This window comes from Miscanthus floridulus, chromosome 5 (genome assembly GCF_019320115.1).
Source record: "Miscanthus floridulus cultivar M001 chromosome 5, ASM1932011v1, whole genome shotgun sequence".
Classification (NCBI taxonomy): Eukaryota; Viridiplantae; Streptophyta; class Magnoliopsida; order Poales; family Poaceae; genus Miscanthus; species Miscanthus floridulus.
The window spans coordinates 129,792,203-129,818,185 of NC_089584.1; the positions used below are offsets into that span (position 1 = coordinate 129,792,203).

At 48.5% G+C, this 25,983-nt stretch overlaps 1 protein-coding gene across 1 annotated transcript; it reads right to left on the reverse strand.

The window, feature by feature from the left end:
• Positions 1 to 19,179: 19,179 nt before the first annotated feature.
• Positions 19,180 to 24,909, reverse strand: LOC136453579 (GABA transporter 1-like). The gene is made up of 6 exons (XM_066454138.1): positions 24,513 to 24,909; positions 22,569 to 22,799; positions 20,596 to 20,693; positions 20,286 to 20,472; positions 20,056 to 20,186; positions 19,180 to 19,922 (listed from the first exon to the last, which is right to left on the reverse strand). The coding sequence occupies exons 1-6, from the start codon at positions 24,631 to 24,633 to the stop codon at positions 19,308 to 19,310; spliced, it is 1,383 nt and encodes a 460-aa protein (XP_066310235.1). The 5' UTR covers positions 24,634 to 24,909; the 3' UTR covers positions 19,180 to 19,307.
• Between the last annotated feature and the right edge of the window lie 1,074 nt (positions 24,910 to 25,983).

Here is a 25,983-nt window from a genome sequence, read left to right on the forward strand (position 1 = left end):
TTTTGGAGACGAGGAAGGGTATGGATCCAAGAAGCAGTGCTATACAAGGTTCTCATTGCAAACTACGTCACTCACATAAATAGTGCGTTGTACCGCGGTTCGATTTAGAGAAAGTGCAGGGATCATTTTGCAATTGTGCAGCACCATCAGCCGCCTGGGCCAGCCTGGTGCCTTCTGGGCCACACACCCTCATTTGGCTTGGCTGGGCCACTACCCCGCGCCACGCCTGGGTAGGCCGCACTAGGCCTTTTTCGCTGTCCGCGCTCTGGGCCGTCGGCCGCGCCCCTGCTAGGCCGGCCTGCTTCCACACATGGGCTGGCCACTCAGTCGCCTAGGTTGTGCATGCGCAGATTTCCAAGTTGGGCCTAATGAATAGCTGCTGGCCCTTTTTAATTTCTAAGGCATTTGTCAATTTAGTTGATGAAATAACTTGTAAAAATTGTAGTAAATCATAGAAAAATCATAAAAATGCCAAACTAATTTTGTTAGTCCCCTAAAATCATGCTCTATCTGTTAGTATATTTTGTTCACAAAGTTTGGCAATATTTTTGGGAGCTATATAATTATTTTAAAATGCTTAATATTGTTAAAAGGTGAACTTGTATGAATTTTTGGGATAAATTGGTAATAGTATTGACTCTAAAAATTTGACAGTAAACTACTAATATTATTATCTACTCACTATAATTTTTGTAGCTCAATAATAATTAGTTTGCTAGGTAGATAATGCTGCTCTATTTTGAATAACGATTAAATCGATAGAATGAAATAATGAAATCACTCCGAATTATATAACTAAAATAATTATTGGGAAATAACATCTTATTTGACAACCTGGATATGTAGTCTACTTATGGTCATCGTTAAAACTAGCCGTTAACTTGAGAGGCGTACGTCATATTTTACGAGTCACGATTGCAATTGATTAATTATATCTTTGCATTGCATCGCTTGCATATCATATAGGTACGATGATGAATCGATGGATCGATTGAAGGATAATTGGAAATCCAAAGGTGATGCAATGGACTTTCTATCCAGATGATGTGGATGATCTGAGAATGCAGATACTAACTTTTAAATATATCTTACCCAGGCAAGCTCCGGTGCATAACCCCTACTTTTCTACAGTTTAAATTATATTTGTGCATTAAGTTTCAAGGAGTTGAATGAAACCACTTGCATATATATCTTTATCCTATGAGTCTTACAAGTATGACAGGATCATGTAGATTGCTATGCTACAGGACTCCGGTAGAAGTCGAGTGATTGCCTGTCACTCGTGAGATATAGGAGATCTGTTACTATATGATTATCACTTGGAATATATAAAATGGTGGAAAGAAAAAATAGTGACCGGGTAGGGATATGGTTTCGGTATTAGTGGGTGTAAGAAGTTGTGTCATCGCGGAGGCGGGTCATAGCTTGGTTACACCGTTGTTCTCTGTCTGGTCGATTAAGGACCGTTCGTTGCATAAGAATCTAGGCAGATTACAGACTTATTATCCCAAGCACATACTTGTGTATGGGCACTTGGAAGACTTGTTGCTCTCTTGTCATGGATCTAGCTCTTTCCGGACCGCCTATCAGAGTTTTATTTTGGTGGAGGAGGTCCTTGCACCGCACTGAGTCCGAGACTTAGGGGCGGGGGCTTGGAGTCCTAGTTTGGATGGGGACCTAGACACCCAGGACAGGAGAGTGATGGGTTGGTCCTGCTTGTGTCTAGGATACAAGCAGGGTGTATGTTTTTGGGGTACCCAGCTGGGGGCATTGATTCACGAATCGCCGGGCGATCCGGTACGGCTTGTCTATGGTTTAGCATCGTAGTAAGAACTAAAAGATGAAAGGTGTAAGATGGACAAAGGAAATCTGATTGCTTACCACCTGCTTGAAAGTAGCATATGTGCTTACATAGAATGGTTAGTTAATAAACCAATGCAGCTATTAATAAAAAAATTGAATATAAGGACGCACGCTTAGTAATGCTTCCCGCAAATGCAACCCACAGCCAGATAGCCTTACATATCCTTGGAGTCTTTTCTTTCCTCCTGTCAGGTAAGTCTGCTGAGTATAATTGAGTACTTAGGGTTTTATTCTCCCTGTTGCAGGTGACAGGTGGATGCTAGAGCTGACTCTTATGTGTGGATACCTCCTGGTGGGCTCAGAGAGGATTTCCTTTACGTTGTGATCGTAATTGCTATTTATAACTCTCACCAGATGCTTTTATAAATGAAAGTTTCATAATCTATTGTCGTAGTGTATATATCAATACTTCATCATGTCATTAATAGATGTTTATTTCTGCTGTAACTCTGTTCACATGCTTAAATTCTGCTGTATATTAAATTATTCATAACTCTGATAATATGATTACATTCTGCTATTATAATAATAAATGTTATACTCTGATGTACATATAAAGTAATGTAAGAAATTGTTAAGAATGATGGAAGCTTTATTCTCTCATTTATGATCCTAATGGCAAAAATATGGATTTTTGGGTTCTCCCCTGGGGTGTGCCCGACGAACCGAGTAATTTAGTGTTCTCCTTCGAGTGCTTAGTGTCTAATGGAAGACAAGCACTCCTGTGAGGCATTAGATTAGGCGGTTCTGCCACAGGTGGTATCAGAGTGCAAATAAGCAAATACAGCTTCGAAAACCTTTTATAAACTAAAATTTGACAACAAATTCTTTCAAAAAGTTAGGATGTTTGTATGTGAAGTTATATAAGTAGCCCTATTACTATGGTTATGTATCTAGGATTGGTGGCACTCAACTGACTTAGATAGGATTAATCAAGTTTCTGTAGGTACACTGACTCGAGCATAGTCCAATAGTATCGCCTAGTTACAGGGAGAGAACGATGTGCCAAAAATCTGAGAATGGTTGCCCTATATGTTGGCAATAGTGAAAGGACATATAGGATATGCATTCATGCATATCTTGTTTGTGCATTGTAGTGCTCGTATTGCTAGTAGATACGCCATCCATAGGTGTCACGCGCGTCGTATTGTGCACGAATGACTCGTTCCTATTCTAGACTTAGGTCTGCACTGTGGCTTTGTGTTTCACGTTTGCTCATGGTTCGCGTCGGTTGTGACCCACATCTCCCCATACCCCTTTTCTACACTCTTGTTGGACCCTTGCCCTGTAGTCGTACTAGTCAGTAATGGCATCGCACGTCGCTCGCCTTGAACGCGCGGAATTTGGTCGATTCATCATAGTGATCTTGCGCGGGACCCCTAGTGGACCGCACTAGGACCATTGAGCGTTCTGCCTTTATAAGTAGAGCTTGGCTTAGCCATTGGCACCACCACTCAGCGCACTTTAGCTCACTTAGCTTTTCCTTGAGCCAGCTTTTCGCTCAGCCTTCCTTGCAACCACCGCCAAAGATGGCAGGAACCCGGGTTAGTACCTACTGCCTGAATGTTGAGGGTTTCCCAAAATCCTACATGCCACCCTACAAAAGCTTAGAGTCAAAGATCACCCTGAGTATGAGGGCCAGGAGTATGAGGAACATGGCACCGAGTGATGTGAGGTTACCGTCTACATCGGGAAGAGTGAAGAGTTCCCTGAGCTCACTGAAGCCTAGAGTGTGACCACGACCGGGTTTCGCTTCGTCGACACCTACCAGGTTGTGGCCCGCAAAGCCTTGCAGTACCTCTGCCAGATCTATGAGGAGCCCATTGCCCATACCCCCATGCAGTTCTTTCCTCCTTTGGACAAGAATCGGTGGGCATGGAAGGTCCGCATGGAGACTTTGCAAGGACAGGATGTGCAAGAGGACAGTCCCACCATGGTGCACTTGACCATGTACCTGCTCGCTTTGGATAAGCAGTACGACCATCAAGCCCTGGAACTGGGGGTGTGCCTTCGGCACGCCGAGGAAGCCGAGATCTTCAACCGGATGCTCCAGGTGCAGCTCGCCGAAGCGCATGCTAGCGTTGTAGCTGCTGAGAGCTGAGAGGCTGCCATGGAGGAAGCTCTAAAGGAGGCCGAAGATCGGCATGCTCATCAGCTGTGGGTGACCTATCTTGTTACCAGGGCCGAGTGGAGGACGCTGGTTGCTAAAAGGCAGAATGCCCCGATCTTGGAAGGGATCCCTATCCACCCACCCGAGAGAAGAAGAACCGATGTTGCAGCACCACCGGCACCTCCACCCTCTGAAGTGTTAGAAGAAGAGCCCTTGATTCCTCTCGCTCAGCCGTTGCCTCGTGAGGATGTAGACTAGTTGCCTTAGGACACTGTACCCGTAGTAGTAGTGTTTTTCATTGCTGTCCCCAATATTGTACCCTTGCCTGTTGTTCATCATCCGTAGTTGTTGAGATCGTCCGACCATAGGTGAATGCTATGTCATGAATGTGAGCCTGAATGCCCATATGTTGTACCCATATAAGATCGTTGGAACATGCATTTTATTTATTTCGCTGTGTTTATTGCGTTCATCTACCTTAAGTTCGTTAGATGTGCTTAAGAGTTTGCGTGGGTGATATTAAGCGGGTTACAAGAGAAGTTGACATTCAGATGCCAACAGATCAACCGTGATGGGATAATATTGGACACTGTATCGACTAATTATGGATGTCCTAGTAGAACACTTGAATCTCTTTAAAACAAATCTATTGGTGGATTTGAATTCCTTGTCCCTTGTTGTAAAGGGAACCCTTGTTATTTGAATTTTCCCTTGCAATACTCTCCTTACTCTGTGGTCTATGACCCCACCGCCTTCATGGCGTGTAAGTTGGTAATAGTTGCCTGGTTAAAAGCTTATGGTGCCACGATGAAATTGAGGGCTCTCTGTGGAACAGCTGCCACATGTGACGCTGCTCAGCATGTGCTGGTATTGAGGTTGTTGACCAAGTACCTTTACCAAGTTACACCGCTGTACCATTTTGTGTTAAAAATTTTCTCCTTGGAAATGTTTAGGTGTTCAAACGAGAAATCCACAATGGGTTGATGCAAAAGTGATCTCTCTAGTAACCAAGAGGAGATGGTTTTGGAGGAAGAAAGTATGACATGGTCTCAGTCTACATGAAAGACGGATGTGGTCGAGTAAAGGAAAGAAAAAGAAGAGTAGTAAAGGAAAGTTAGCCTCGGGTAGTCGGGAGTGATTGTGAAAGTCTATGTGGATGTCATGTCACAATCCTTATGTTTAGTTGACCACGCTACGCATGTTGGGTCATTTTGCTACGTGCCATGCGAACGCCGTCGGTGTCGGGTCCATTATCGCCCCGTTTTCGCGTGGCCGCGGCATCGTGCCGTGCTCGCCGTCCTTGTGCACTGTGCACTTTTCCTTTTTCCTAGTGTCCGGTCGGCTCTCTATCGCACACCGTCGTTTCCCGTATCGGACCCCCCATTTCTCCTTCCCTTTCCTTCTTCTTTTGGTAACACGACCACCCGCACGCCTGCCTCGTCGAGCAGACCCCCTCTCCTCTCCTTTATTTCCCCCTCCACCGCTCACGCAAGGAGCACAACATGTCCAATCTTATCTCCACTACTGGTGTGTTGCGCCCTCCATTAACTCGAGAGGCGTACGTCATATTTTACGAGTCACGATTGTAGTTGATTAATTACATCTTTGCATTACATCGCATGCATATCATATAGGTATGATGATGGATCGATGGATCGATTGAAGGATGATTGGAAATCCGAAGGTGATGCAATGGCCTTTCTATCCAGATGATGTGGATGATCTGAGGATGTAGATACTAACTTTTAAATATATCTTACCCAGGCAAGCCCCGGTGCATAACCTCTACTTTTCTATAGTTTAAATTATATTTATGCATTAAGTTTCAAGGAGTTGAATGAAACCACTTGCATATATATCTTTATCCTATGAGTCTTACTAGTATGACAGGATCGTGTAGATTGCTATGCTATAGGACTCCAGTAGAAGTTGAGTGATTGCGTGTCACTCGTGAGATATAAGAGATCTGTTACTATATGATTATCACTTGGAATATATAAAATGGTGGAAAGGAAAATGGTGACCGGGCAGGGATATGGTTTGGGTATTGGTGGTGTAAGAAGTTGTGTCGCCGCGGGGGCAGGTTATAGCTTGATTACACCATTGTTCCCTGTCTAGTCGATTAAGGACCGTTCATTGCATAAGACTCTAGGCGGGTCACAGACTTATTATCCCGAGCATATACTTGTGTATGGGCACTTGGAAGACTTATTGCTCTCTTGTCACGGACCTGGCTCTTTCTGGACCGACTGTCAGGGTTTTATTTTGGTGGAGGAGGTCCTTGCACCGCACTGAGTCCAAGACTCAGGGGCGGGGGCTTGGAGTCCTAGTTTGGACAGGGACTAGGACACCCGAGACAGGAGAGTGATGGGTTGGTCCTGCTTATGCCTGGGATACAAGCAGGGCATGTGTTTTCGGGGTACCTAGCTGGGGGCATTGATTCGCGAATCGCCAGGCGATCTGGTACGGCTTGTCTATGGTTTAGCATCGTAGTAAGAACTGAAAGATGAAAGATGAAAGATGGACAAAGGAAATATGATTGCTTACCACCTGCTTGAAAGTAGCACATGTGCTTATATAGAATGGTTAGTTAATGAACCAATGTGGCTATTAATAAAAAAATTGAATATAAGAACGCACGCTTAGTAATGCTTCCCACAAATGCAACCTATAGCCAGATAGCCTTGCATATCCTTGGAGTCTTTTCTTTCCTCCTGTCGAGTAAGTCTTGCTGAGTATAGTTGAGTACTCAGGGTTTTATTCCTCCTATTGCAGGTGACAGGTGGATGCTAGAGCTGCCTCTTGTGTGTGGATACCTCCTGGTGGGCTCAGAGAGGATTTCCTTTACGCTGTGATCGTAATTGCTATTTATAACTCTCACCAGATGCTTTTATAAATGAAAGTTTCATAATATATTGTCGTAGTGTATATATCAATACTTCATCATGTCATTAATAGATATTTATTTCCGCTGTAACTCTGTTCACATGTTTAAATTCTGCTGTATATTAAATTGTTCATAACTCTGATAATATGATTACATTCTGCTGTTATAATAATAAATGTTATACTCTGATGTACATGTAAAGTGATGTAAGAAATTGTTAAGAATGATGTAAGCTTTATTCTCTCATTTGTGATCCTAATGGCAAAAATATAGATTTTCGCGTTCTCCCCTAGGGTGTGCCCATCGGAACCGAGTAATTTAGTGTTCTCCTTCGAGTGCTTAGTGTCTAATGGAAGACGAGCACTCCTGTGAGGTATTAGATTAGGCGGTTCTGCCACAGAGCCCTTGAGTGATTCGAGTAGAATCGCCTAGGAGGTTTTTGTCAGCGTGCGTGCGTGAGGCATTTTTAGGGACCGGGCAGCCGAGGCAGTTTTAGGGATTGGGCAAGATGGAGCTCGTAGATCCTAGCGTCGGGCGTAGCTAAGGCAGTTTAGGGATCGGGCGAGACGCAGCTCGCGGATTCTAGCGTTGGGCGCAGCCGAGGCAGTTTTAGGGATCGAGCGAGATGGAGCTCATGGATCCTAGCGTTGGGCATGACCGAGGCAGCTTAGGGATCGGGTGAGATGGAGTCACGGATCTTAGCATCAGATGTGTCGAGGTAGTTTAGGGTTCGGGTGAGTCGGAGTCACAGATCCTGGCGTCGGACATGCCGGTGCAGTTTAGGGATCGGGCGAGAGAGAGTTCACGGATCCTGACGTTAGGCACAACCGAGCAGTTTAGGGATCGGGTGAGATAGAGTCATAGACCCTAGCATCACATGCAGTCGACACAGTTTAGGGATCGGGCGAGACAAAGTCACGGATCTAGGCGTCGGATGTGTGAGGCAGCTTAGGGATCGGGCGAGACAAAGTTCGTGGATCCTGGCATCAGATGCAGTCGAGGCATTTAGGTGTCTTGAGCCCCTAAGCCATGTTGGGCTTGGTAGGGGTTGGTTGAGTTTTGTGTGTTACCCCGTCCGTGGTTTCTCATAACCGGAGGGGCTAAGCTAACATCGCTTGCCTTGATGGCTCGAGTGACATGCTCAGTGAGCTCGCTAATGGGCATGTTCGAGTGAAATCTGGGTCTGTTGTTCTTGAAGGGGTTGGCATAGCCCTCATGTGATATTCCACTACTCCTTAACCTACAACCCGGCAGATGCCTGGGTCGTTCCGTAGATTGACCTAGGTGGCCCGCTGGCCTTTCCTCGATGGAGATTCTATGGGTTTGGCTGATGTTAGGATTGAACAAGAAGGTTGAGATGACCCTGTCTGCTTCAGGGCAGACTGGGTGAGGGCCACTCAGGGCTCATCTGTGTTTTCTCCCCTAGCTCTATTTGACGCAAGGTAGCCTCGAGCCCTTCATGGGCCGGCCTTCGAACCCCGATCGGTCATTGCTCATATTGAACGAGGCAACTGCCGCTTCATGACGCAAGATAGAGCGTTGTGATGCATTTAACTACATATGCGATGCCTCGGATGTATGGAATAAATGAATGTATGTATAGATGAATGAATGATTATATAAAGAAATAGTGAGGGGTGGTAATGTTACCTTGATGACTCGGGTGACGGGGTTTGAGGAGCTCCAATCAGAAATGTCTGATAGGGATCTACGCTCGTCGTTCATGACGGAGTTAGCATGGCCCACATGGGGCATCCCTTTGCTCCTTACCTGTCCCTCGATGTTTGCCTAAGTCATTCGATTGACTTAGGAAGCCCAATAGTCTCTCCTGGGCAGAGATCGCGTAGTTGGGCCTTTCCAAGTCTCGCCTGGGAAGGCAGAGGGCCACCTACGCATGGTGGTGCTTTGTTTCTCGTGCCTGGTGTGTGGTAGTGGTGGGCCATACCTAGTCCACATCCCGTCTGACCAGGCACCGTTTTGTCGGGCAGGGTGTGTCCCATCGGTCAGGGCACATCCCATCGTTTCCCATCCACATTGAATGGGGGAAGGGAGAGGGTTTTTCGCTCCAATCATTTGCCCTTCTTCAACTACTACATCTCCTCCTTAAATAGGGGAAGGGAAAGGGAAAGGAGAACTCATAGACCTATTCATGATTTTCAAAGCGCAATGTTGAGCTACAGGTCATCCAGCGTAGATGAGGTGGTGCTGGCCGCCTTCGCCGAGAAGGGGCTGCTTCCATTGAAGGAGGTGGCGCATTGGAGGGTATTGCATGTCACCAGCTTCATCACCATCTGCAAGGCTTTCATTGGGATGGAGCCGCCATGGACTCCTTCCAACGAATCTTCTCTGGGCGAGTCTTATCAGAGAGGAAGACGCTCAGGACTCGACGAGCAGTGTCCCTGCCCAGGAGTCGCCTCGACTGCATGAGAAGGTTAGGAGCTCCATGCTCTTCTGCTGAGTATCTATGGGTGCGACACCCTTAAGGTACCCATTGCGCTCGCCGAAGTCGAGGGAGTGAAACCGGGCAGGGCCCTTGTGGTGGTGGTTATATCCGGTGGCATGTGTTGTGGCCTCACCTTTGACATCAGTTGATGCCACCGAGTGGCCACAATAGCATTTGGAGTAGAAGTAGTTAGGAAATATAATCGTTAAGTTTATGTGGGAGCCCTCATGTGAATAGTTTTTTATATCAATGAATACATCAATTCTGCTTTGTGATAGAATCACTATTCATTCCTTGTTTTTTATCCTAGCATAGCTTTGTTTTTATCCTTTTTTCGCACCTGACTGTTTGTTCCATAGGCTGCAACTTTAAGAACCTAGGCATGGCCTGTGATGCTCGACTGCTTATAACCATAGGTTGTGGTGGGGTGCGCTCGGTCAGGAGTAAAAACAAAGTCACATAGGGTAATCAAAGGAATGGAATGCCCTTTTGTTCAGGCAAAAAGTTTTTACCATGTGATAGTAAAAAAGAGAGGTAGTATTTAGTATTGTACCCTCATGGAGCCCCTGAGCGACCCAGGCTAAAAGTGTTCAGGTTGGGGTGCTTTACAGGAGCAAGTGTTGAATAAAAGCTATAAGACCGAATTTAGGGGAAAAACAACGTAGCTGTTCAATGTTCGAAGTGTTGGTGAGAACGTTGTCATTGTCGTCCTTCATTTGGTAAGCGCCCAGTCAGATCACCTCGGTCATCGTATAGGGACCTTCCTATGGTAAAGAGAGTTTGTGTTTCTCCTTCATTAATTGGGTCCTCCAGAGTACAAGATCACTGACTTCGAGGATTGTCCCCTTAATCTTCCTTTTGTGGTACCTGCGGAGAGTTTGCTAGTAGCAAGCGAAGTAAATGACGGTCATCTCATGGGCCTCCTTGAGCAGGTCGACTGTGTCTTGCTGAGCCTCTGTGGTTTGGTCATGGTCGAAAGCCTTCACTCTTGGGGCACCATGGTCGAGGTCAAAGGGCAGCACTGCTTTAGCTCCATAGGCTATGAAGAAGGGTGTGAACCCTATGGATCGGTTTGGGGTCATTCTTAGTCCCTAGAGGATTGCTAGGACCTTTGCAACCCATCGCTCAACGTACTTGTTGAGTCGGTCAAAGATGCGTGGCTTAAGTCCTTGGAGGACCATGCCATTGGCACGCTCGACCTGACCGTTAGTACGTAGATGTCCGACTGAGGCCCAGTCGATCCTGATGTCATATCCATCACTGAAGTCTAAGAACTTCTTCTCAATAAAGTTAGTCCCATGGTCAGTGATGATACAGTTAGGAACACCGAACCGGTAGATGATGTCGAGGAAGAATTTGACCGCCTCTTCTGAGCGGATGTTGGTGATGGGCATGGCCTCTATCCACTTAGTGAACTTGTTGACCACTACGAGTAGGTGATGGGGATGGTTTGAAGCTCCTGTGCCAGCAAATGAGTTTGTTGAGCGTAGAATTGGCATCCCTCACACCTGCGAATGACCTTCTCTGCATCTCGTAGTGCGGTGGGCTAGTAAAAACCTTGGTGAAAGGCTTTTTCAACTAGCGACCTTGGGGCCATGTGATGTTCGTAGATCCCAGCATGGACCTCGAGGAGGAGCTGCTTCCCCTGGTTGGTAGGGATGCACTTCATGAGCACCCCCGATGGACTCTGTTTGTAGAGTTCATCACCGAGCATGATGAAGGTCTTGGCGTGTTGAGCGATCCATCAGGCTTCAGTCCTTTTGGGTGGGAGAACCTCCTCAAGGAGGTAGGCGAGTAGCAGTGCTCGCCAGTCGGTTTGATCAAGTGCCAAAACAGCGATGTCTACGGGTGACGTCGTCATGGAGGCACTAGGGTCAGAGCCCCCGAGTGCCGGCTTCACATTGGGGATAGAATCAGAGCCCTCAGGTGCCGGCTGGGCATCATGGTTTGTCTAGATCAAACCTTTTGAGACATAGGTGGACGGCTCATGGAGATCATTAATGAAGATCACGCTCAGAGATGGATCCTGTCTGGCAGCTAATTTTGTGAGAAAATCAACGACATCATTGTCCTTTTAGGGGACGTGATGCAGCTCAATCCCCTAGAATTTGTCCTCGAGCTTGCGCACCTCCTGGTAGTATGCTGTCATGAGGGGGGTTTTATAGGAGGACTCCTTCATGACTTGGTCAACGACCAACTCTGAGTCGTCGTGAATGTAGAGTCACATAGCGCCAAGCTTAATGGCGATGCACAGCCCATTGATGAGGGCATCATATTCCTCTACATTTTTTGAGGCTAAGAAATGGAGGCAGATGGCGTAGCGGAGCCTGCTCCCGTCTGGGGAGATTATAACCACTCCAATCCCTGAGCCGGGCACCATTACAGACCCATTGAAGTACATTGTCTAGTACTCATGGGTGATATCTGGGGTCGGTAGCTGGACCTTCGTCCATTCGACAACAAAATCCATGAGAGCCTAAGATTTAATAGTGGTATAAGGGATATACCTAATGTCGTGGCCCATGAGTTTGAGTGCCCACTTGGAGATCTGTCCCACGATGTCGCGGTTGTGGATGGTGTCCCCGAGCGATTATGAAGTGACGACTACGACTTCATGGTCGGTGAAGTAGTGCAGAAGCTTTTGGGTCGCCATCAGTATGACGTATAGGAGTTTCTACACCTGGGGGTACCAGACCTTGGGGTCGGTGAGTACCTCCCCAACGAAGTAGACGGGTCACTGGACCTTAAGGTGGTGTCTCGGATCCTCCCTTTCGATGACCAGGGCAGCGCTCACCACATGGTTGCTTGCTGCAACGTAAAGGAGGAGGGGTTCTCCCCTTTTGGGAGCAACTAGGATTAGGGCCGATGTTAGTGATGCTTTGAGGCTCTCTAGAGGCTGTTGAGCTTCCTTAGTCTAGATGAAGGCGTCTGTCTTTTTAAGGAGCTTGTAGAGTGGCATTCCCCATTCACCGAGCTAGGAGATGAATCGGCTCAGGGTAGCCAGATAGCCGATGAGCCTTTATACGCCCTTGACATTGCGTATAGGGCCCATGTTGGAGATGGGCATGATCTTTTTGGGGTTGGCCTTGATGTCGTGCTCAGACATAATGTATCCAAGCAGCTTCCCCTTCGAAACCCCCAAAACACATTTCTTGAGATTTAATCTGATGTTGAACCTTCGATGGTTCACGAATGTTGCGGCCAAGTTTGTGATCAGGTCGCAAGCTTGAGCCGTTTTGACCACTATGTCATCAACACAGACGATGATTGTTGGTTTTAGCCGCTCGGCTTGATCACGCTAATCGAGCAGGTTGCTTTGGTCGGTGAAACATTGTTGTATGCACCTTTGGTAGGTGGTGCTAGCGTTCTTTGGACCGAAAGGCATGGTTACATAATAGTATGAACCATATGGGGTGATGAATGAGGTTGTGAGTTGATTAGACTCTTTCATCGCAATCTGGTGATAGCCTGAGTAGGCATCTAGAAAGGAGAGGATCTCACATCTCAAGGTGGAGTCGACTATCTGGTCTATGCGTGGCAAAGAAAAGTGATCCTTTAGACACGCTTTGTTGAGGCTAGTATAATCAAAGCACATTCTCTATTTCTCGGTCTTCTTTTTAACAAGAATAGGATTAGCAAGTCAGTTGGAGTGGGATACCTCTCTGATGAATCCGGCTGCTAGGAGTTTGGTGATCTCTTTGCCTATGGCCCTGTGCCTCTCATCGTCGAAGCTACCCAAGTGTTGCTTGGCGGGCTTCGAGCCCGAGATGAGATGCGGCTCATGCTCGGTGACCCCCCACAGTATGCCCGGCATGTCAGAAGGCTTCCATGCAAAGACATCATGATTGGCGTGCAAGAAGTCAACAAGCTCGCATTCCTATTTGGCTGGGAGCTGGGTCTCGATCCGCACCGTGTTAGTTGGGTTAGTGGGGTCGATTCCCACCGCCTTGGTTTCCTCGAGTGGGCAGAAGACCATCGAGGAGGTTGGTTTGTTGCAGTCTAGGACTGCTGGGATCGATGACTCCCCAAGTTGCGGGAGCTCGGACGAGTTGATGACCGCAGTGGCAAGCTCGAAATACTCACGGTCGCGCGTGAAGGCATGTGTGTAGGCACTGCCCACGGTGATGACATCGTTCGGTCCTGGCATCTTCAACTTGAGGCATGTGTAGTTGGGGATTGCCATAAATTTGGCGTAGCATGGCCGCCCCAAGATGGCATGGTAGGACCCTAGGAAGTCCACTTCGAAGGTGAGGACCTCTGAGGGAAAGTTAGCTCAGTTGCCAAACATGATGGGTAGGTCGATCTACCCGAGTGGGTACACTTGTGTTTCTGGGATCACGCCATGAAAGGGAGAGCCCGCTGGGCGGAGTTAAGAACCGGGGGATGCGCATGGCGTCGAGGGTGTCGACGTAGAGGATGTTGAGGCCGCTGCCTTAGTCCATCGGCACCTTGGTGAGGCACTTCTTAAGGATGATGGGGTCGATGACAAGCGGGTAGCATCCTAGTCTTGCGATGTGAGAGGGATGGTCCCTCTAATCAAAGGTGATCGGAGATTCCGACCAGCTAAGGAAGGAGGGGACAGTCGTCTCAGCGGCGCATGACTCCTGGTAGCGTATCTTGTGCTATCACTTAGAGTAGATGGCGTCAGATCCCCCAAAGATCATGATGCATTCCTCAGGGTCAGGGAAGCTGTCCTCATCCTTGCCCCCTATGCCTCCCTTTTTGGCTAGCGCATCTTTGTCATCTCCTTCTTTTGGCCCGTCGACCTATCGTAGGAAACATGAGGAGCTCGCAGTCCTTGTAGAGGTGTTTGATGGGGTAGGCGTGGTTGATGCATCGACTATCCATGAGCTTATTGAAGTGGTCAGGTAGGCCCTACTAGGGCTGCTTGCCCGCGCGATCAGCTACGGTGACCAACATGGTGTTGGCCGGTCGGCGCCGATTCTTTTTGTTCTTCTTGCCCTCTACGTGGAGGGCCCCTTGTCATGGTCCTCACGCTTGGCCTTGCCTTCGTCCCGGCCTCCATTGAAGACCGCTTTGACCGCCTCCTTGCTGAAGGCGTGGTTTGTGGTGACATCGAGCAGGTCGTAGGTGGTATGGGGCTTCAGGCAGCCAAGCTTGTAGATTAGGGAATCACAGGTTATTCTAGAGAGGAATGCACTGATGACGTCCACATCGACAACATCTGGGAGGGAGTTACATCATTGGGAGAACCTACGGATGTAATCCCATAGGGACTCGCTGGGCTACTGCTGGCAGCTCTTGAGGTCCCAGGAGTTTCCAGGGTGGACATACGTCCCCTAGAAATTTCCAACAAAGATCCTCTTGAGGTCCGCCCAGTCGTGGATGCTGTCGTGTGAGAGGAATTCAATCCATGCCTGAACATGTTCCCCCGCGCAGATAGGGAGATATTGGATGATGAAATAGTCATCATCCACCCCTCTAACTCGATAGGTGAGCCGAAAATCTTCGAGCCAAATACCAATGTTTGTCTCTCTGGTGTACTTGGCGATGTTGGGGGCGGTCAAAAGCGCCATGGGAATGACACTCTCCAAATGCCTAGGGTCCTAGGGCATCTGGGCTAGGACTCTGGTCATCTGGCCGGCGACCATGCCTAGGGCGCGTTTCACCGCTCCCCTCGATGGTTCAACTAGGGCCCATGTTGCCTTCCCTCACCGCCGCCTAATAGACGTCATCATCATGCCAAGCCTAATGTTAGTTGCTGATGACGCTACGAGCATCTTGGTCCAGACCAAGCCGTTCGCATACCGGTGGTCGGTGTAGGGCAGGCGCTAGGTCAGACAACGGCGTAGCTACAGCCTCCTATGCCGTGCTTGGCATCTATAGCGATGAGCGGACAGAGCGATCCATCTGGTGCATCCCCACTCCCTTGGTGGGGAGAGAGGCCATGAGTTAGAGTCACGATGTGGAGCTTTCCGCCTATTAAACGGTGGCGACTTCCACCAGTGCCTGGAGGTTCTAGTGGACCTCCTGCTCCTAGGGGTCAATGGGCTCGGGAATGCTGCACCGAAGCATTACCGCAACGGCGATGTTCTAGCTAGCCTGAGCGAAATGTGGGGTGTCATTCCCCTCATCCATGATGTCGCGCTTGACCTGGTGGGCATGACCCTAGGTGCCGCTCGCTAGGTTATGTGCATGGGGCGCAACGTGCTGCACCGAGCACGCCGACACAGGTGGTGGCTGGTTCTACCACCGTCGTCGTAGCTCCTCAACGTGCTCTTGTGCGAGCGCGAGGGCCCCTGTATGAGGGTCCATAGGGGTGTGAGTCTACAAGGACTTCGCTGCCATCGGCGGCTGTCCCGGAGCATCCGCCATAGCGCACTCCTAGGATGGACGGTGGCTAGGTGCCACATCGCTGATGCTGGAGCCGTTGCTCTCAACCCCATTATCCAGGAGTTTGTGGAAAGTGGCAGGAGCATAGCTCGCCATTCCCACAAATTCGGATGTAAGAGGAGGCGGCACTAGTGTCCTTTAGAGCCCCTAAGCGTACGTGTCCTTGGGGGATGCAAGGTCATAGGGGAACCAGTCGAACGGTGGTTGCAGTGCGAACAATGTGGTCCCTTCGGATAATCGGCGGAAGATAGTAAATAGCGAGTAAATAACATCATATACATTACTCACAGCGGGGTTTGAGCAGAGCGTTTGCTCGGAATAAAGCGTAGGCGCCTTGTCGTTGAAGTCATCGTGTGTCCCAGAGCCAATGGAGGGCGCCCCTCTGACGGGAGCCAGAACAAGTGCCTCCTCGTGGAGGTGTAGTATGCCGAGCTGGTCGGTGATGAAGTCCAGGCTTCCAAAGAGGAAGGCCTAGGATGGCTCGAAGATGGGTGGAACCCACATCCCAATAGGTGGGAGTGCGAGAAAACCCAGCGAGCCAAAGCGAGTCATATCGCTCGAGCCCGCCATAGCGAAGGTGGCGGAAAAGTGGTCCATCTGATGACCAAAAGTGTGAACATACAACGTCTTCCCTATGGACGGCACCAACTGTCGGTATAGAAAGTGACCAGCACGTAAATTTTTGTAGTTTTATTGTACGTTGTGATCGGATGTGGACTAGCACTCAATGACACAGGGTTTATACTGGTTCAGGCAACGTGCCCTACGTCTAGTTTGAGTCGGTCGATGACTTTATTCCTGAGTTCAGGTGCTCAAAGTTTGCTGTGGGGTTACAAACGGAAGGGAGAAAGATGGGGGTACAAGAGGTCCGGTCGGACTTTGGTCTGAACGGCCGAGAGTGACGGGAGCTTCGCTATGTACTAAGTGTTTGAGCATGTGCTCGAGGTTTAAACCTAGCGGTTCTACTGTTGTGTGCGAGTGAACTCTAGGATCCCCTTGTTGGGAGAGAGCACATTCCCTTTTATAGATGAAAGGGACGACCTTACAAATAAGAGAGGGAGTACGTATGCTACTAAGTCTTGTTGCCTACGCCGTCGGGTACAAGAGGATTGTAGGTGCCCATAACACTGGTAATGTCAGATGCATGTGGAAGGTTGCGTCGTCTTCTTCTAATATGGCAGACGTCGGTACCTGCCATACTGTTGATGCCCAGAGACATGCAAGGGGTTTTACCATGCTCGTCTGGTATGGGAGTTTGCGGGTGCCCACAACACTATAGGCAAATGTCGGTGCCTACAATATTGCTTGGGTTCTGATATGCCTGAAAGGTTGCATGGCACTCTTCTAACATGTCTTATCGGTACTGTCCTGAGTTGTACAGGGTACAATCCTCGGTATTGTGGTTGACTTGAGTGCCCTACCTTACTTGCTCTGTCTATTTCCTGGTCCTCACCGAGCGGGCATCCCCGGTAGGTTAATTCCAGTCGGTTCTCACTGCGTTAATCGGAGAAGAGCTGTAAGCAGGGGTTTGGTGCATCCCCGGTTGGAGACGCGGGTCGGAGTTTAAAAGCGGTGTTTGGCCAGGCCTTTTGGTTGGAGAGACGGGCCGAAGTCAGAAGCGAGCGATGTTTCTCCTTGGCCAGGCCTTCTGGTCGGAGAGGCGGGCCGGAGTCGAAAGCGAGTGCTGTTCTTTCTTAGCGAGGCCTTTTGGTCAGAGATTGGATTATCCTTCTGGCTTATCATTTAGGTGTTTGGGCCGGCCCAGGAGTTTGCGCGTCGTTCGCACGTCGTCTGCTGGGTCGAACCTTTGTTGGGAAGCCGATCCATGAGGAACTCCGGGTTTATGAACCCGACAATACGTGATGGTCAAACTTTCTTAGATTTGATTAGTTTTGTAGAAACGATAATGATAAGGTCAAAGCGTCTCCCCGTCCGGATGCGCTCACCTGGGCCTACGGGGCCAGCTCAGCTCCTCCGCACTGTCCATATAAAAAAATAACAAACACATTTCTCTTTACCCTCACCTCATTGCGTAATTTCTTCACTGCAACTGTGATGCCCGCATCGACCGCCACACTCTCTGTGGCCTTCCTCTGCGTCTCATCCACGCTCCTCTCAATACCGCTCCCCGACGCCGCACTCTCCGCCTCCCCCGCACTCTCCTCCATCCTCTATCTCCACCGCATCCGCGTCGGTGGCTGCCTTCCTCCCTATCCACCGCGCTCACTGACCGTCGCATAGGAGATGGGGACGTCGATGGCCGGGCCCAAGTCAGGCGCAGGTGCTACTAGCCACTGCTAGGTCGCGCCACCATCCTTGGGCGCCGACTGGCTGGAACCAACCGTTCCCCACTCTGTTCTTCGTTGTTCGGAAAAAGAAGGGTGAAAAACACGTGTTGCAAGCGTATGCTTCATGTGTTTCAGATGTTTGATAGATATGTTGTAAGTATTTTATACGGATGTTGCAAAAGTAGATCATGATGTTCTCATATGTTGCAATGATTGTACACCTAAGTTACAATCTTCCATTTTCAATGTTTGATCTATTTTTTAGATGTATGTTGCAAGTGTGGTTATCTGGATGTTGCATACGTTTTCACACATATGTTGCGAGTGTTTTATATAGATGTTGTGTATGTTTGTAATTGTTTTCAAGTGTTTTCATGTGTTTTTGTAAATGTTTTAGATGCATGTTTTAAGTGTTTTATCTGGCTTCAGACGTATGTTTCAAACGCTACATCTAGATGTTTCAAAAGTATACGGGTGCTATACATGTTGCAATGAGACCCACCTTCCGCAGCCACCAGCTGTAGCTGCTGGGGCGCCGCCGAGCGGGCGCAGACGGCGAAGGGGGCGCCCAAGCAGTCCCGCGCGTGGTCTAGCAGCGCGGGCGACATCAGGGCGGCGCGGGCACCGCGTGGACACGTGAAATGCAGACGGGCGGGGCGTGCTGGCATAGACAAGGGCGTGTTGGCGCGGGACGCATAGTGCAAGTGTGCGCGGAAACGAAGTCAAACCGTGGGCATCTGGATGCACAGGTCCGTTTGGACATCCATACGCTACTAGTGCCGTTATAGAAAATATTAGTAACATTTATATCTCCAAACAAGTCTATCGTAAAAATATATTTAATGAAGTGAGAATGACACTGGTTTTATGATGAAGTGAGAAATATACTTCTCTTATGACATTAATTATATATTATAAATATTAATATTATATATATATATTTAATTAAAGTTAAAAATGTTTTACTTATCGAGGAATCAAAATGGCACTTGTTCTGATACGAGAGGGGAGAAGTTAGTGCGAATGACTTGTACTCATCGATAATCGACCATTCCCAGACTAAATTCTTGGCACTTGCGAGCTTCCTTAGCCAAGCAGGAAAACACATTTTTAGCGTGTTTATACCATCGTAGATGCACTGATACAAAACGCTCACGAGCCTATTCGATTGACTGGTTCGTATCGTTGCTGGTTCGTGAAGAAGTACTGCTGATTAGTTTATGTGAGAGAAAAATATTGTTCCAGTTGAAAATTTATGATCGTTTACGATAAGTCACGGGTAAACAAACATCGAGGCCTTTACAGCTGCGTCAGTTTTGGGAAACATCGAGGCCTTTACAGCTGCGTCAGTTTTGGGTCTCCTCACACGTTGGCGAAAAGCTTGTAAGTTTTGGCGTCCAAGGCAATCTGCCGCACCGCCGCGACGGACGCGATCACGGCGAGCCCCGAGAAGACGACGGCGATAGTCGTGTTGAGCCAGAACACGATCCCCTTCTTGGACGGCTTGAACGTGACGTTGTAGAACAGCGCTGGAACGGCGAAGTCGAGCGGCAGGAAGCCGAATGCGCCGATGAGCGAGTTCAGGTCCCCGAAGAAGGGCAGCATGGCCGCGACGGTGGTGGCCAGCGCGACGGCCACCGTGCGCGACACGAGCCGCGGCACCACGTTCCGCGGCGCGTACTGCCCCAGCTTGGCGTCCGAGAAGAGGCCCTCCAGGACCTCGTTGGTGGGCTGCAGGTACACCACGCCCACCGCCGAGAGCTGCAGCAGCGTGAAGAGCTGGGTGACGAGGAGGAGCCCCTTGGGGATCACGGCCGCGCCGTCCACCATGAAGTTGCTCAGCAGGGTGCTCTGCGCCTGGTTGCCGACCGCCCAGTACCCCGAGATGGCCACGCTGAAGAAGGTCGTCACCACCACCGCGTAGCACAGGCACAGCCCCCGGAACATCTTCCCCGTCACCGGCGCCGCCACGGTTGCCTGAGCGCACACATTACATGGCAAAGTCGATGGTTACAGGAATCTGTTACGACTGCGACCATCATTGTCCACAGCTAATGACTACTACTAGTAGATTATTTGATTCAGAGCTAGCTTCGGATGACCAGGGCACCTGTATCTCAGGGATGATGCCGTTGCCATACGTGGTGGCGATGATGGCGATGGCGTTGAAGACGCCGAACACACGGTTCTGGGCGTCACCTGAGATGGAGTAGTCCTTGGGCGGTGCCTTATCGGAGTTTCCTGTCATGTGCATCGTCGAACCGATCGATTACTACTGGTCACTGGATTTTTTTCCCCTTTGAGCTGCTGAAGTGCTGGTCCAGGAGCTACTATCAGTACCTAGGTATATGGAGCCGGCGACGGCGCAGAAGCTGTAGGCGAGGCAGAGCAGGAGGGAGATGAGGTTGACGTGCCGGAGCGAATGGAAAGACGGCAGCTGCGCCAGGATCATCATGAAGACGCCGAAGATGGCTACGAACACGTACAGCTTGATCGTGCCGCCGGGGCTGGCCAGCAGGTATATTGCCTGAAAGTGAAGTAGGAACACGCCTACGTGCTCAGGCGTATTTACGAAAAAAGTAGGAACGCATGTGATGAACCATGCTCGATCCATCTCTTTGCCATAACTTGCTGTGGGTAGCAGCGGTACCTTCAGGCTCTGTCCGGCCAGGAGAGTGCACCCGATGACTGCTCCGAAACACACCAGGAACTGGATCGGTCCAATGTAGTATTTTCCCCATCCAGGACCTTTAGCATAACAAAGTTTATCACATATCAGTGAACGGGTTAGCCGAAAATCTTACACGTGTGATTTTTTCTTGGCAACTGATGATATTTTTTTTTCCAACACGTATATTTGACAGTCGTCCTATCTTATCATCTGGTAGCACGTGATGGGAAATCAGTTTTGGATGCATGACTAAAGTTTAGTGTCTAATTATGCTTAATAGATTCGTTTCGTAAATTAGTCTTAATTTATGTAATTAGTTTTATAATTAGTCTACTTTTAATACTCCATGTCCTTTAGTCCTATCACATCGGATGTTTGACACTAATTTGAAGTATTAAACATAGAATAATTACAAAACTAATTACACATATTGAAACTAATTTACGAGACGAATCTATTAACCCTAGTTAGGCTCATATTTAATCTTTCTGATGTATCAATACCCCATATGACATCTACTAAACTATAGTCCACGAATCCAAACATCTCCATCGACGAGTTCAGATCTGAACTCTGAAGTGGTACGTTCCATAGGACCCCGGCCCGGACAAAACTGTCAGCGTTGGGCCTTGTCCTATTACTGTTTTCAGAGGAACTGCGCTGGTCCTGCGCACATAACGTGCCCTGTCTTGTGGAAACAGTTGAGTTTTCTCTGATGGGCACACGTCCTGGCGTTTATCTACTAGTACTCGTACTAATCAACATGAGCACTAGTAGTAGCTCGCAGATGGCCTTCTACCTTGAGTCCTTGACCGATATGCTGTCCTAGTCGTTGACCACGTGCTTTGAAGTTTAAAGTCTGAAAACCCCACTAAAACAGCGGCTAACAACGTATGGCTGGACAAACTGGCATCAGGATGATTGGTTAAGAAAGAGATGCAGTACGCGTATTAATGCTACCAAAGTGCCTATATATAGTATAATATAGTACAAGGTCATGTTTAGGTGGACTAGGGCTAGTCATGGTTAAAAAATAGCCAATTAAAAATTAGCTGACTAGTCGTTAATAATCTAAACCTGATTGGATCCTGAACTGATTGATAGATTCTATAGACTAACTAGTATAGTTGAGTTCCATGGACTACAGCTAATTAGGACTTTGGCTAAACTTTAGCCCATTCATTAGTCCTATTTAAATCCTCGAGGGCTAAATTTTAGTCAACTAGTTGTTAGTCTAAGATCCAAACCAAACCTGTATGCATAATTGCAATGGGATATGGGCAGCACATAGGGGCAGATAAGCTCTTGATTCAGTGGACGCGCCAATAGGTGTTTTCAAAATGCTCAGTTGTGCAATTTTGCTACTCCTTGATGCGTCCGTCCTTCCGTCGGATGCACACCTTATTAGCACAAGTATCTACGCTAAGTGCATCTATCAACCACCAATGCTAGCTGTCTGATGACCGACAATTGGCATCTTGGACCCTCTAATTAATTCAGGCTGCCAATGCACGCGGCGAGGACGATACAAGCTGTTCGGACGATGGTTTTTACGGTTGATAAGGCGGCTGCGGCTGTTTTGTTACGAGGGAAAAGCACTGAACCATGACTGATAAGCCGGGTTGATGGCTCTGTTCACTTGAACTTATCAGCCGTACCATTTCAGCGAAATAACAGTGTTTTTTTCTCACAACAAATCAGCATTAGCATCAGCCGTTTTTACAATCAGCCCAACAGGGCGGATAAGTTGAAGCGAATAGGGCGACAGTGTATGGTTAGTCCAACGCAGTCGTCATCATCATACATTATTTGCCCCACCCCAACTGCGGTTACCATTCAACGAAAAGCTCTCTTTGAGAGGTGTCAGCTCTCTACTACAATGCCGCCGCGACTCGCGAGGAGTAGGAACCGGTAAAGCGGAAAGAACTTAGTTTTTGGTAGAGTTAACTGACCTAGTATGTCCGTGGCCATGTCCCTGAAGCGGAGCTGTCGGCGGCCCTGCGCCGCGTGGTGCTCCAGGACGAGGGAGATGAGGTTGTAGGAGTAGAAGGTGACGGCCGCGCCGATGACGAGACAGATGATCCCCGCCGCCCACCCCAGCGCCGCGAACGCGAACGGCAGGCTCAGCAGCGCCGGGGCCACGATCGACGTCGTCAGGTGGTACCCGCAGTGCAGCCACGAACCTGCATGCGGCATGTATAAAGCTCAATATTTACCACCCCAAATAAACCTTCAAACTGAACATCATCCAAATTCAAAAGTCTTCATTTATGAAACAAGTACGCATAGAGAGTTTGGATGTGCTTCCGTCAAGTACGTGTGTGTGTGCTATACTGCTATCCACGTGTATACACGTGCACCATGTATAAATCATATAAAATATACATCATCTTTGAACCGATACATTCGCCAAGTTTTCAAATGTGCACGTCACGGCTTATCAGGTCCCTTCAAGATTCAGAAAAGTAGAAGATACCGAAGCGGCGATGTGCCTAGTCCAGGGGTCAAAAGACGCGACTTCGGGAGAAGGAGAAACTTGCTTCGTCAAGTGGATACCTCATCGTCGGCAAGCAACTCAACCTGTACATATCTGCATTTGATTCGTTCTTAATTTTCTTCTGTGAAGTGCAGCGAACATGATTAAGCCGAGCCTGACGCATATTGCCAAGCACTTGGCCAACCTCCCGGCCTATTTCTGCCACAATTGTTGCTCCTCGAGTGTGTATGCAACATGGGCGCATGATGCTTGTAAGTCAACGAGGTGATGATGGCCCGAACTAGCACACGTGACCAAGTTTTTCCAAACAAAATAAGATCAAATATAATGGTCGTCGGATCCTCCGTCAAATAAAAGTATAAAGCCCACATATTTGACTAAATCAACTGAATTTGGTCAAAGATGTTTTCTTAAATGGATGAGTGCTGTTGTGTGTTAGTTGGTCCTGTTTCAACTGCAATAACTAAATACAAATATGCGCTATTCCATGGAGCATCAAATTCCTTCACTCGTGGTGGTTTAGTAGTTGTGTGATGGGGGGCCAGGCTAGTTTAGGGGACAGATAGTATGGCACGCACATGTTGGAGACTGGAGCATTCATCGCTGAGGCATCGGCGGCAGGGATCGGAGAGACACCCGCAAGTACACCTTGTTTTGTCTCTTCTTTCTCGGTTGCAAAACGGCAGGCGATACGTGCCGCCATGACCATGAGCCATGAGCGGGGGATGGACAGAGACGAAAAGTCAGGGAAGTGATAAAAGCAAGGAGACGAACGCATCCCGGCCACTACCGTAAAGTGAAACTGTGGAAGGAAAAACTTGGACGACCGAGCCAAGGTAGATTGGCGAGAGCATTGAAACATGCATTCACTCTCCGAGATCTTTTGATCAGGAGGTGGTCTGTGGTCAGAGGAGGAACAGTAGCATCAGCTGGCCAGGTCATTTGCCAAGCACCATTCAATCAATGAAGTTTCATCGGCTTCTCTTTTTTTTTTTTTTGAAGGAAAAAATGTTGAGTCATCGTCTTCTCCATCTTTCTTCTGCCAGCAGCACGTATGATAGCTGGGGTATGCAACCGGGCCGTGAGTTCACTACTGGCTAGTTCTTGGTAATTAGGACTGTAATCATCTCCAGATGAATTAAGCAGAACAGCAGCAGAATCGCTAAGGTCGTGTTTACTGTTTAGCAATAACCACCAGTTATTCTGCTGGTTACTTGCAACAAGGGGAGAGGGGGGGACCCAGAGGTCTCACCGTGAAGCTTGCTGGTGCTCAAGAAACACAAAGATGCATGCATGGTTGCAGGTTGATAAGCACACATGCATGCGCTTGGCGTGCAGCACGGAAAATATGGCGAGAACGGAAGAAGCGCCGCGGTAATTAATTAATTAATTAAATCACCTTTGGACTGGAGCACGAAGAGCGCGCCGGCGTCGAGCTTCTGGCCGACGGTGTCGTCGCCGGCCTCCATCTTCTTCGCCTCCTCATCCTCCCGGGTCGCAGCCACAGCTCCCATCCCCATGTCGTCGTCACCCCTACCGCTGGAGCCTGGAACGAAGGGTGTCTAGCTAGCGTAGCTAGTTTTTGCCGAGCTGCGAGCTGCACGTTGGAGCTGGGCTGGCTGAGACGACCCCCGGCGGCTTTGTGTGCTGTATCGGCAAGCTGGGTTTGCGCATATCGCAGAGCTCGCGAGAGCTAGGCGGCTAGCTTGCCTAGCTATATGGACGGAGCTGGGGGCTGGTGCGAACTGTAACGAGCGCGGACGAAAGGGGCAGGCAGCTCCGTGCCGCGATCTTTGTTTTGGGGTGTGACTGGTTGAACGGCAGCGACGATAAACAAATGGTGACCTCAGCTAATAGGACAAGCCGAAACACTGTTCACTTCGCCGTTGGTTCCGTTCACGTCGCTGAAAAAACAAACCAAAATACTGTTTCGACTAATTTATTATGAGAAAAAAACAGTGTTCTAATTAAAAAAATAAGTTAAAAAGTACAGATAGCATGAGAAGCGAATATGGCGATACTGATGGCATCGATTGGAGTCTACGACAAACGGTGTCCTTTTTTTTTTTGAGTGAACGAAAAATGGTGTTCATTTCGGTGTGGTACAAAAACTAAGCCTACTGTACAACGTCTTTGCTCTGTTTGGTTCAAGTACTTTTAATGGACGCTTGCGTTGCTCGCATCAACGTTGATGGATATGGACCAACGGAGACATATGCGGCGCATCTTGTGGCTCCGGGCTCCCCTGGTGTATTTCACCAGACCAACTCCATGGGTGTTGTTCGGGATGAAAACGGGATGGGAAATTCCTGTACCGATCGACACCGTATACCGTATTAACCGATCGCATACCGTTTTTATAGGAAAAACAAGAAACGGGAAACCGACGCCGTATTTTAGACAGGAACAGGATCGAAATCGGTTAAGGAGTTTTCCCAACCGTTTTCACGGTTCCCGTATTCAAGCAGGAAAATTTCCGCCGGTATTTCCGTATTCAAGCAGGACGAGAAAGATATGCTTTGGTCTGCCGCCCTAGGTCTCCTTATGTAGCGAGTGCGCGCCTCCGCGTTGCTTGGCTGGGCGAGGTGGGACTAAACAAATGAACTAGCTGTGGCATCCTGGATTGCTTTCGATGCTTCTAGCCGGATAGCGTCGACTTCCGCGATTTGTTGCTTATCCTCTTTGGCTGATCCAGGAATATCCTCAAGGCTGCTATAGATGGCCCTGCCTTCGCTGACCTTGGCCAACAATTCTTGTTTGGGGCTATTGCGTTTTTGCCCCTATTTTGACGTTCAATTATGATTTTACCTCTGTTTTTATCATCGTTGTGATTTTACCCCTGTTTTTTTAAAACAAAGCTTAAGTTTACC

What these genes read in the sequence shown, in the direction of transcription:
- LOC136453579 (XM_066454138.1), bottom strand. Translation starts at nt 24,633, where the DNA reads ATGGGGATGGGAGCTGTGGCTGCGACCCGGGAGGATGAGGAGGCGAAG. An exon ending in TGGCCGGACAGAGCCTGAAG is followed by an intron (nt 20,473 to 20,595) that starts GTACCGCTGCTA and finishes CTTCACTTTCAG; the next exon opens with GCAATATACCTGCTGGCCAG. An exon ending in GCATCATCCCTGAGATACAG is followed by an intron (nt 19,923 to 20,055) that starts GTGCCCTGGTCA and finishes GTGTGCGCTCAG; the next exon opens with GCAACCGTGGCGGCGCCGGT.